The sequence below is a fragment of the Trachymyrmex septentrionalis genome, unplaced genomic scaffold (assembly GCF_001594115.1).
Source record: "Trachymyrmex septentrionalis isolate Tsep2-gDNA-1 unplaced genomic scaffold, Tsep1.0 scaffold76, whole genome shotgun sequence".
In the NCBI taxonomy this organism is placed as follows: Eukaryota; Metazoa; Arthropoda; class Insecta; order Hymenoptera; family Formicidae; genus Trachymyrmex; species Trachymyrmex septentrionalis.
The window spans coordinates 790,244-803,491 of record NW_017305947.1 but is presented as its reverse complement, the minus strand read 5'-3'; the positions used below and the strand labels follow the sequence as shown (position 1 = coordinate 803,491).

Below are 13,248 nucleotides of genomic sequence, written 5' to 3'. Positions count from 1 at the left end.
ATAGCACTCACTTTATTATGTAAAAAGTTATAATACTCTTGAGAACTAGTAATAATTAGTAGTTACTATTAGTAACTATAGTAATAATTGTTTCAAATAATTCGAGTATTACAATATTTGGATATATTTATAGTCCTAATACAAACAATTATATAAGATGTATAAAAAATGAATATGTACACTGAGAAACCCATTTAGGCGGATCAATTAATTTCTTGTTTGGATATGGGCAAATAAATCCTTGATTGATGCAATAAAATAATTTAGTTGAAGCCAAATATTTGGCTTATTGTAAACAATTTTATCAGATGTCAATGTTTATCAGCAACAAGTGAAATGTTACAATAACTAAATGCTTTGCTTGAACTAAATTATTTTATTGCATCAATTAATTTTTTGTTTGAATGTGGATCAAACAAATTCTTGATTGGTTCAACTAAATGGGTTTCTCATTGTAGAAGAAATTCAATTATGTGATATAATTTATATAAATAACATGTTATGAAGGAAAACATTTTTCGGTGAAAAACGTGTGAATCTTTGTTAGAACATAAATATTAATATATAGTTTGAAATCACCTGAATAATTAAGAATTCGGATTTTTTTTTTGCATGTAATGCTGACACCATTATGATGCTAATTTGTTAAATTAAATAATGATTTATAAATTCGAGAATGGTATATTTTAAGCAGTTATTTTAAAAAGTTCTTACAAAATATGAAAATCTGCATAGCAATTAATTTGCTTATGGAAACTAAAGAAATACATTTTTTAATCTAATCTTTTATCTTAATTAAATATTTATTTTATTTATAGAAACGCTTTGTTACATTAAAAAAATCATTATTTAAATATAATAAGATATATATAATTACTTTTTTAGTATTAATTATAAAAAGTCATAAAATAATTTTGTAATTTTAAACAAGTTAAAAATGGATATTAATGTTTCTACAAATATCTCAAGGAATATAGCGCAAAAATCGAAATTATTCAAATATTAAGAAAGTATAAAATAGGGAATAAATCCTGCACATTTGATTTTCGAAATGAGTTGTTATAAACATATGGAGAGGCTCACTAACATCTTACTCAGCCCGTCAAGAAAAAAAATTTTTTTAGTTAAACAAGAGTAAAAATTTTATTTCCTTGAGGGTTCATTAAGCATATAAATAGCATACAAATTAAGAATTCTTTCGTGTCCTTACTTTCATATTACAAAATACAATTCATCCTACATGCGATGATCTAATTTTATGTTTGTGCTGCCGACTGCGCGTCGCAATTGTTCGTTATCAGTCATCGCACCGATTGTACCGGTACCGGTATGCTCTCGTGAACCAACCCGACGAAAAAAGGCGTGCCAAGGCGCAGACTCGGAACGCGATATCAGACCACTTCGTTACGCACGGAGATTCCGTACAAAGCCGGCTAGTTTCAGAATTGTGTAATTACTGTCTAAGAATTCAGCTTTCCAGCAGTTTTAAGTTATCGCGAAAATACCATGTAATTGCATAAAATTCTTTTGTCAACTAAAGGTTCCTATTCATAATGGTTAAAATATCTTTATTATCACACAGTATTAATTATTAATACAAGTTAGTAATAATTTTTGAGATTTCATAAATAAAAGTAAAAATATCATAACAACACCAAAATGCGTTATTTTATGTACAAGATGTTCTATCACAGCTATAAATTCGTAAATAAATCTGGAATTCAATTCTTTTAAATATTTAAAGTTGTAACGCAATTTTTATATACATATATGGAAAAAGTGGTTTTGCTAAGATATTTAAAAATTTATAGCTAGATAAAAATGTAAAAATAACTTTATTGAAACATCAAAATAATTACGTAGAATACTTAAACGTTAACAATACTGCAAAAAATTATAACATTCTAGCAATCAGTTTAAACGTTCTATATATAATTATTTTGATGGTCCAAATTAGAATTATTTTCAGATCTGTATCTATCTAAATTTTTAGATACTTCAACAAAACCGTCCTTCACGTGAATATTAAAAAATTGACTTCTTTCTGATTATGAATGTTTCTGTAGATGCTTGAATGAATCAGATTTTCCAACTTTAAATCAGAACTTTAATACTTCCTTTTGTTTATCGCTATTTTTTGGCATGGTGGGATCAGTCAGTCAATCGAAAGCTACAGGATGAAAGAACGGAGTGGGAATGATTGGTGAGCCGTGCCTAAAACTACGCCCATCGCAACTATCACAACTAACATATCGCCAGTACATATTACCACCGCAGTTTCGCGCGGAGGAGGAATTCGTGAGGAGGGAGAGAATCGCGCGCGGCACTCTCGTGCATTTCAGTCGAGTTTCGTAGTGCTCATCAGCACTACGCGACGTCAATCAACCTGTCGAAGTTTAGCAGTGCGAAACCACGTGCAACATGGGTGTATGCAAGATAGTTAAATGGTTCAAGTAAGTTGTTATCATCATCATATTAAATTGAAAATGCAAGAGGAAAGTGCCAAAAAGTGTTGGAAAAAATATTGGTGGAAACAGAGAAAACATATCACAATTTCCAAGTTTGATGTTCTCCATACATTTGATTTGAATCCATTTTTCGATTTATTAAAATTATAATAGTTGCTTGAGTTTATTTTTAACAATTACATGGGCTGCTTTACATCTCAATTCGCTTTCAGCACTTGCGTTTTCAATTATTTATCGTAGAATTAGGGACTTATTTGCTGAAGTCATTCTTCGTTCATATCAATATCTAGAGCAAAATTGATTGCCACAAGAAATGTATTGTGTTCTGATGATATCAGTAGCAATATGCCATTATAGATACCAAAATAGATTAAGAGTGCAAGATTTCTGATGAATGATATACTATATATAACGATGTAAACTTATATTATTAACGTGAGAGATATCGTAATTCATTACAAAAGAAATTAAATTTTTTAAAATTTTATTATATTTTTAACGCATCAAATTAAGCTTCTCTGACATCTATTTATTATCTCTTTTGATAAATTGTGCAATTAAAAAAAAACTAATGTACTTTGCTTTAAGTATTCTGAATATTTATTATACCATTTCCATCACTATCTTCATATATTTTAAAAGAGAGAGTAATTTGGATAATTTTCTGATTTAAGAAAATAATATCTAACTATCTACTTTGTATCGACGTATGCTCGAAATAAGGTGAAGGTCGCCGATACTGATATCAAATAAACTAGATAAAAGCGTCAAATAATTAATCAGAATTTGTTAAATATAACGAATTATTAAATATCGCTAGTATCTATACACTAAAAAATAATTTGGCATCCACAGTGTTATTTCTTTTGTTACCTACTGTGCATTTAAATTTTTTACTACAAAATATAAAAAGAAACACATGACAATCTCTATATAAAACGAATAAAATCATCAGATACTCAACAAATTAAATTCAAAATATCTTTTGCAACGAAATATACTCTCGTATATATTATTTAAAATAATTTACTTCTTTATATCTATTAAAACAATTTGTTCCTATTACAATTTATTTTGCGAAAAATCCTTTATTAGGCGTTTAGACTCTTTCAGAAATAAATTCAAGAAATATTTCTCTGAAAAATACAATGGCAACATGAACTGAATTTATATCCCCTATTTTATCGAGCTCGATATCTACGAGCGTTATCGAATGAAAGAGAAATGCATCGCGATAATCGTGATAGATATCTCAATTCAAATTTACATAAAGATAATTGAGTGATATCAGCAGTTCGCTCAATCGATGCTGTGCCTGCATGAGAAAGAAAGACGTGTATTGGGTACGATATGAGTAACATAAGCGGAAGAATATGTGCGCGCGCGGGAGAGATTCTACGATTTGCACTTCCGCATGAGTTTCTCTTCTCCGTAGCAACATCTTGATTGCTTTCCATCTCGTAAAAATGTTCTGAAAAGTTCGAGCGTATCGAAGACACAGGCTAATTACGGTCGAAAGAATAGCGAATGGGCCCCCTGTGGATTTGGGCAAACTGTACCGTTAACTAGACATTTTAACCGACCGTGTACTCGCAGCTCGTAATGACTGCCATTATCTCTTCGTCGAGCGGCGCGAGATCGTGCGACATTACCGTACTTACTCTGTACCGCTATAAAATTGCACTGCTAGTATTTAAAGCCGCGAATTGCGCCGGCGACAAGTAAAAAGAAACAGCCATTATCCTATTGAGCGAGGGTAACAAAGAAAGCCGTGAAGTTTGCGAATCTAGAGGTGATGAAAAACTTTATCTAAACCAGGACAAATGCAATCTTGTATAAATTGTCCTAGAATGACTGATCTTGACTTTAATACTATAATCTTGTGTAAATTAATATGAATAAAAGGTAATTTTTAGAAATTTATATACATTTATTATATAGAAAGGATTTACAATATTTATTACCATATTTTTGAACATATTAAATACTAAAAAAATATTGTAATAAACATTTGTTAATCTTTTTTTAAGTAATAAAAGTACATAAATAATTATCTAAAAATTATCTCACAAAGATAATACATCCTTGAGTAAAACAAAAATCGCTTATTTTGATTTATAAAAATTGAGTTGATACATATCTTCTTTTTGGAAGAAATATTATAATTGTCAAGTCTATACTGATGATATTAGCAGATATCTCCAATATCATTAAATATTAAATACAGCTGTACATAAAATTTGATATAGTTTTTAGAGATATTACATAAATGGATTTCTACGATGAATGATCTTGTAAGTGAATTTATGGTATCTTCCTACATAAACTTTCAGCTGGTGCTCAATGAGGCATATAAACGATCAGCAGAGACGTTGTAACTTCATAAATAATCATATATTACTATTTTCTATAAGAATAGTAATAGCACTATATATTCTCGTATTATAATCATAATCCAAAAATTATTTTACATTAAATTAAATTTGCCAGATAATTGCGTAGACAATTTAAAATACAAAGAAACTTTCTACCGACTGAATCTCTTTTATAATATATTATTTTCGTTCAGAACATGATTTATATATGTATGTTCAAAAACCAAAAAACCGTGAAATCTATTTTGTGCAATAAATAAGTAAACGCTCACAATAAGTCACATATAATTGATACGTTCGTACTATATCAATCTCGATTTTAATAATATTTAAAACATAATTGTTAGTGTTAAATTGAAAAAGTTTAATAATTTTAGAGCTTTAATAAAATAAAAGATAGAAATCGATAGCTACATATTTTTCATATCAGTTAATTTAAAATTAATTTGATTTCTTCAATTGTTAAGATAAACAAAATTGAACATGAAAAAGTTACATGCTTAAGTATTTTGGAGTATTATAAATTCTAAAATTTTGCAAAATTTATAAAGTAAAATATTTTAAAAAGATAATTATATCCAAATGATAATCTTTAGTACTATCTTATCGATAAATTTCTTTAAATATTATTTCCGTTTCTTTCATCTCGCATCTTAATGTGTTATTCATTACCGTTACAAAAAGAATAAATAGTATTATACACACACACTCATATATACATATATATACATACATATATATATATATATATATATTAAATATTGCTTACAGAATAAGTTTGTTGATATTCGTGTTCCTTCCAAGGTTGATCTTGACTCTTAAGACTGACAAGCCTAATCTTAGATTAGTATGAAATCATGGTTGTCACGATACACGACTTTGTTCCGTGAATACTCGTGTGCGATGAAGAAATTATTGTCATTTAGATGGATTAAAAAGTAAGTAATTCAATCGTTCAGAATCCCAAAAAATTCGTCGAGATCCCTTATTAAAATTTGATGTAGAAAATGTATTTCTCAAAAGACGTCAAAAATATTTCAATTAATCATAATTAATCATAATTAAAACTCGTGATTTAGCAATGCATTTACTACTATAAGAATGAAAAGATGCAAGTTATTAATTTTTTTTGCTGTCATATAATGCACATACAATTAGATTTCTCTTTCATTTAGAAGAGTGTTAATCATAAAAACAATTTTTTTATGAACAACGTATTAACTTATTAACAACGATATTTTTCCACGTATTATTATTATTTGAGATTAATAGTCGTATTTTTATCACAATCCCTAATCTTTGATATCAGCCAGTGAAATGGCAAAAAAAGGGAAAGGAAGAGAGAAGCGTTAACGAGAATCTGAAATGATTCGCGTTATGAAGTAATAGACGCCGTTGTTCTGTGATCCGTGGAGAACGAATCGTCGGGGAAAGTGCAAGTTCGCAGATACGATCGATCTTGCGGTCGCGCAGCAATTGCCATGGATGTACAATTCATCGATTTTCTACCGGTTTTTGTTCTTGCCTCTATTTCACGATATGGTTCGTCCTACTGACATCGGAAATCTTTATTATTTTCCTCTTAAAAATCTATGCAGATGATTTCTTTAAAAACATTTCAAATTTAATTAACTTTCTAATGAAACTGATAAAATATCGATAAATTAAAGAAATTTATCAGTATTAAAATATTATAGACAAATATGATTACCAAATGTCTAAAATTTATTTAAAGTTTGCAAATTTTGTAGTTTTTAATATTCTAAAGTATACTTATGTATGTAACGTTTTCATATTTAACTCATTTTAAATTAAAGTAAATTTAATTTATATAATTAGAAATTAATTGTAAATTACATTTTTTAATTTAAATTAAATTTAAAATAATCGGAATAAAATCTATTTCTATTTTTTATATTTTACTAAAACTTAAAATCAATGAACTTTTGACAAATACATTATCTTCAAAATATTCTTTTTTCAATTCATAATGATAAACAAAATGTTTGCTATTAATATTATAATACAATATTCCAATTTCGTTCGTTGAAAAGTTTTCTTAAAAATGTTATACATAGAAAAACAAAACGTACGATTATTCAAAGAAATTTTGATACGAATAACAATACTGATAATTTGTATCTTAATCCAATATATTATTATAGAAATATTACACATAAATGTCAAAGCAATCGAAGAATCTAAAATTCATCGATAAATCAAATGTACTATTAATGAAATTAAAAGTACTTGGTTATAGGCGACAAGAAAACATGTACTCAAAGATAGAATGCAATTAGAATGCTAAGTATCATTCAAAATAAATCTCAGATATATCGCTTCTTTTCTTTTTTCAGGACAACGCGGTTGGACAGGGATGTACAGTCCTCACCGCCGATGCCGCAAGACGGCCGCAAGTAAGTGCGCATCAACCTGCTCTTGAATATCTTTTAAATATAAATTTTTGCATATCTATTCACAATTATCGTAAAAAGAAAGGAGACTTATATCTCGGTTTAGGTCGCAAAGCATACCACACGTAGAAACATTTATTCAACTAACAAGTATAACAAGAAGATCATTTAGAACTTTTGTTGGATCTTATTTTGAGCAAAAAAAATTAAATTTTTCTGGGCTCTTCTATGCTTTTAATGAAATTTGAAATTATTACAAATAATTACGTATACATCCAAAGGCGTTTTCAGCAGCCATTTTCGTAATATTTTTCAAAATACGAATTAAAAATTATAAATTATTATTTATCGTTGACAAATTTTGTTTTAAGTAAATTTTTGGAAAACACATTTAAATGAAAATATAATATGTTAATTCAAACATCAATATGTTATTAAAATACAAGCGTATAATATTTTTGATAATTTTATATAATTTTTAAATAATCTCGCTTTATTTTAATTTCTCTAACTTAACTTGTATTTTTTTATAAATCTGTTTATATGCTTGCAGAAAAAATATATAATTAATTAAATTTTATTTAACAATTAAAGATAATACAAGTTCATCATATAGTATAATATTTTAATATATTTTATATGTTAGGATGCACAATATATTTGAAAGTAAATTATAAATGACACAACTACTGTGAGTTACACTCACAATATTATATACGAATCTTTTCCATAAATTTACCTCTTTTTACATTATGCCGATTTCTTTTTTATCAAGAAAATCAAATATCTAAAAAATAAAGAAATTGACATACCCTCGACGCGTTGAACATTTTCCTTAATGTGGTTCCCTTACATCAATTGTCCATAGCACGTACATCGTTGTTACCTCCATTCGAATTATTCGTCGTCCGTGTATATTGGTTACACATCACAAATCAGGAATAAAATTCAGATGTAAGTCCATGTCTTAAATATGAACTTTTACACTGAAAGAAGAATACTTTGAATCAATTATTCAAATATTTATATTCGCTAATATCGCACATATTCTTATAACAATTTTAATAAATTTATTAATTCAATGCACGTTAATTGTGTGTACGATATATTTTCAGACTTGAAAATAAAAATAATTAATCTTTAAATGCCAGATTTTTTATTAGTGATTTTAACAGTTTGGGGGGGGGGGGATTATTATAAAGTAGTAATATATTTGATTTCTGTAGTGATCGTAAATCAACTATTACCTCGAGCGTTTCAATCTACAGAACAAGCAAGATACTAATTATAAATAATAATCTTGGTCTCAATAATCGAAATTAATTCATAAAGATAATCTCACAAAATAAATTGCGACATTATTATGGCTACTTCGCGTTTTCAATTTCTAAAACTGTGAGCAATTATTGATGACTAAATGTCCAATTCTTTTCCAGTTTAGATTAATTTAATCTCAATTTATAACTCACTTTACATCTTTTTCTAGTTCTAAAAATTAGAAATTAGAGAAATAGTAAAATCGAAATTAAAGTTACATTAAACTAAATTAGTAGAAATAGATAAAAAGTAAAAATATTAAATAATGATGTACATACATGATCTTGCGACAATAACAATCGCATATTAATTACACAATCTCTTGTTTCTAATCGAAATTATGCCAGTGATAACAATCAAGAGAATATTCGTAATCATTGTCGATTACTACATGCACAAACATGTGACCAATTATTACGGATATATGTACATATCAATAATTACACAGATTAATTATCGTGTATAAAAATACCCTGCATCTAATTAACTCATATAAAGTATGTATGTTATGGTTGATTCTACGATCGCACGAAATACACTTGATGAATCTGTCATTTTCGTACCAGAATTTCGATATTACAAGAGTTTTTTAATCAATTACATCGAAATTTCCAAAATCCATTGCTGTTCACGATGCTTGTCGCATCTGACCGAGCATAACTTCGAATCTGCGCTTTCAAAACGAGAATTTCACGACCGATACACCGGGCGTCCATGAACGCCATTACGTGTACGCAGCACGTTATGTATGTGACGTATGTACAATCGCGAATATAAAATTAACTTTATAGGACACTACAGATTGAATTAAATATATGCAAATTGGTAGATGCTCAGAACAAAATTTTTTCACTCAAAAAAAATTTTAATTTAATATTAATATAATAGAAATATTTTTAACTAGTAAATTCTGATATAAATTTACATACATTACCTCAACTATTACATAATTTACCTCAATGAGAAAAATGCAAAAATAATAATATAATAAACTCTTCTGGATAACTGATCCAATACCTTTTACATTCCTTTTCCAGAAGATTTTATGTAAAATTATACAGAAATGGTAGAATGCTACCTTGGCGAAAATTAAAGTGGAGTATAAGTCAAATATGAGAGAAGAGGAATAGAAGCATAAACGAAGCTTCTAGATGATGAAAATTGAGACAATGAAACATTACTCTCCCCTTAAGTTCGGCTTACGCGTTCATTTTGATCTTCGCCAGAATGTGGCTACTCCACATACTGGGCACATTCTAGTCACATAAGGATTAAGATGGATCTACGTACCTACGTGGACCCTCGAGAGGCTATTTCGACGCATTATTCGAAACCAATCGTCGTCTGGCTCCTCTCAACTTCGTCCGCGTAGTAATTCTGCACAAATTCGACCACGAATCCGCCACCGATTCTTCGACCGTCTCCGCCATCCGAACTTGTTCGAACTCACAAAGTGATGTGAAGTTGCAGCTTCACCACCCTCCTTGTTCCACTCACGTCGTTCGCGCCAATTTCGTTCGCGCGGGAAATCGTTACATATCTGAAATAGACGCGTGTCGGAATCCGCTGATCTCCACCGCGATCGTTTGTGCCAATCGCGAATGCTGATAGCGAATGTAAAGCACCCTCGAGAGTTGGATTAAGAGATAAATAACGCGGCAAGGGAACTGAAATTTGTCCTGCCGCCGAGACATTTCTTTCGCGCGCTTTTCGACGCCTCGATTCCAGCGGCCAATCACGATCCCGCATTCCGAGACAGCGATCTCTGTGTGATAACGGGTTAATTATTATGCATATTTTTATGCCCTCTCTGGTAAGAGTAGAAAGTATTTGAAACGTAAGGACGAACCGACATAAACACAAATGTCATACGTATACTTGTGTTGATATCTGAATTTTTGACAATTCTTACTTCGCATCACTTCATATCCTTAATTTGTTGAACTTTCGTGTGAAGGTACTCATAAATAAACGCTCATTAATTGGTAAATTTTACTTTGTTGTACATACTGTGTTGCAACGAGAGAATCTTTATCGAATTTTTCGCTACTGTGTCTTGTACGCATGTAAAAGAGACAACTAACTTGCGTATTTTTTCACAGTAAATACGTTTTTGCAAACGACGATTTATGTAATGAAAAGTGATGTCACTCTCTGCGATTAGTTACACTCGCTTTATAACCTGATTGACGTTTATAACGCCAATTATGCAAAAGTCTATACAAGGCGCCAGAGATTAACTTGCTTTGTCACATGGAAAATTTCGAATTTCCCACAGACAGTGGGACTCTCCCACGCACGATTCCTCGCTCTTTCAGGTATATTAGTTTATTGTAAGAACTCTGAGAAGAAACGATATATCGACAATTAATGCCCGTATTGATAATCAAACCTTATATTTAAAGCTTCCTTAATTTTATTTTCACATATTCTACGAATTATGTCATTAGCTGCTGAGCATCTAAAGATAAATTTAAGAAAGCCTTCGATACAAGGTCTGACTATGAATACAGGCATAATTTACATTATAATTAAAATGAATACATTATAATTGAAAATTACTAAGATTAATTAAATTAGAGCAGAAGTAAGTTTAAAAAAGTATGATTTGATACATAATCTTCACAGAAAGTTTCCTCGCGTGTATCAAAGATAAATAAATTATTTAGTATGCTTTCCAACAAGTGATACAAATTACACATTGGATCATTACCCTTGTTTGCTAATGTTAAATAAAGATGACATGATCTATGTCGCACTGTCGTTTATTGGAAGACTCAAGGAAACTTTTTGTGAAGATTATGTATCAAATCATACTTCTTTAAACTTACTTCTGCTCTAATTTAATTAATCTTAGTAATTTTCAATTATAATGATTGTTGATTATACAGTCATAAATGTAATATTTTTAGATTGATAAATTATCTAGTTTAAATTTTTTATTTTGTTCTTTAATCTCCTTTAGACTTTCATTTATTTTGCTCCACAAGTTTACACCAGTTATAAAAAAACAAATATTAAATCTTTTTATGTCTAAATTTTCAGCTCATAGAATTCTCCTAGCGATTAGATTCTCGTTAGATATCAACATTTCTTTAGATCAATTCTGATTGTAAAATGCTCAGTTTCTATTCCATAATTTGAAAATTTGAATATATATACAGCATTGCTCTTTATATTTTATTTCATACTTTATAATTTATATTAAGTTTACTTAATTTATTTTATTTTCCAGTTTGTATACTTATATACTTACAAGATTCAAAAATGATTTGTATAAAAACGAATAAATCCACCAATATATACTTAATTGCATAGCAATCTATATTCGCAATGTAACGTTTAATATATATGTCTGAAAATTGCAAAGTCGGTTACACGCACATTTGCATAATATACATGACACGATACTGCCGCTTGTACTATAATGGTTGTTGCTACGGACATTTCGTTTCCTCAGTTATGCGAATAATCATGTCTGGTGCATGTCTACTCTTTTCTCTTTATTCTCTGTTTTCTCTTTTCTCTTTATGAAATATTACTTCGTTTCTGTTGTATTGTAATTCGTGCAAAGTAGTTATGAACAATTCCTTCTTAGTATAACTCTTGCTAAGTTATGTAAAAGTTATCTTCGCGAGCGAAAAAATTTTTAAGTGACAATATAATTTTATTTTATAAACTTATTCTTTTTAGTTGAACTTTTACACAATTTAGAATTGCTCCACCTTTCGGTAAATTTCAATTCATAGTCTTGCTCTCTTATACTCTCTTATACTCTTACTCTTTTACTCTTTTATTTATCCAGTAGATTTACCACACAGTTTATCGGAAGATGGAACAACTGGTCTTATTTTTCTTTCTTGTCTCTCCATGTGAAAAAAAAACAAAATGATGATTCATACACAAGAAGTGGCATTTTTTCTTTAGTGATATAGCTTTCAGCTGTATACTTGCATCTGATAAGATTAGTAGACTAATCCTAAGTTTCCTTGCAGTGAATATTGCCGAAATTTATTGCAACAGTTTGCGAATCATTGTCAAACATCTAACGGAGAGATCACCGATCCGGACTGGGTTGTCTATTTATCCAAAGAGCAGAACGCTGAGCAGTCCGCTCTAAAAGACAATCGAAAGCTCGAAATACACGGACATTTTATCCCAGGTGTGCCGCACATACGTGCTGCTGAAATATTCGAGATTGGGTGTATTTCAGGCACGGAGAACAAATGTCTCGAGTTGGTTTCTGCAGAATGGAATAATACGAAAGTGACGCTGAAGAGGCATGTTTTGTCAACATGTCGAGATGCTATAAAAGCAGACGTGGAAATCCTTAAGTAAGAATCATTTTATCATATATTAAAAAAAGTAGATACATTAAAATTATTAAAGTTTTTAAAGTAAAATGAAAATGTACAAAGAATCAGCCAGCTTATCATTCAAGATTTATTTCTTAATTTTAGAGATCGTAATTAGGAAGAAGTATCTCTTCGCAATTTTCTAATATTACAATTCTGTAGTAAAAACAGTATTTATATAATTCAAGTTTATGGATATATATATTACTAATTAATATATTTTATAATTTATATTTTTTGTATATGATTAATATTTCCCTTCTCTATCTTTTTTATTTTTTTTATTTTAGTTTAGTTTTATAATAAAATTTTTTCTGAT

General features: G+C 29.2%; 1 protein-coding gene across 3 annotated transcripts in view; it reads left to right on the top strand.

Moving 5' to 3' along the window:
* Nucleotides 1–2,062: 2,062 nt before the first annotated feature.
* Nucleotides 2,063–13,248, top strand: part of LOC108754099 — a 16,155-nt gene continuing 4,969 nt past the window's right edge. For 2 of the 3 annotated variants that reach the window (XM_018496150.1, XM_018496151.1), the window contains exons 1-3: nucleotides 5,714–5,781; nucleotides 7,201–7,260; nucleotides 12,570–12,908. In XM_018496150.1, coding sequence (XP_018351652.1) covers nucleotides 5,747–5,781; nucleotides 7,201–7,260; nucleotides 12,570–12,908 — 434 coding nt within the window. In that variant the 5' untranslated portion in view covers nucleotides 5,714–5,746. Of the gene's footprint in view, nucleotides 2,454–5,713; nucleotides 5,782–7,200; nucleotides 7,261–12,569; nucleotides 12,909–13,248 lie in introns of those variants that run through there. The other variant, XM_018496149.1, reaches the window with a different exon arrangement.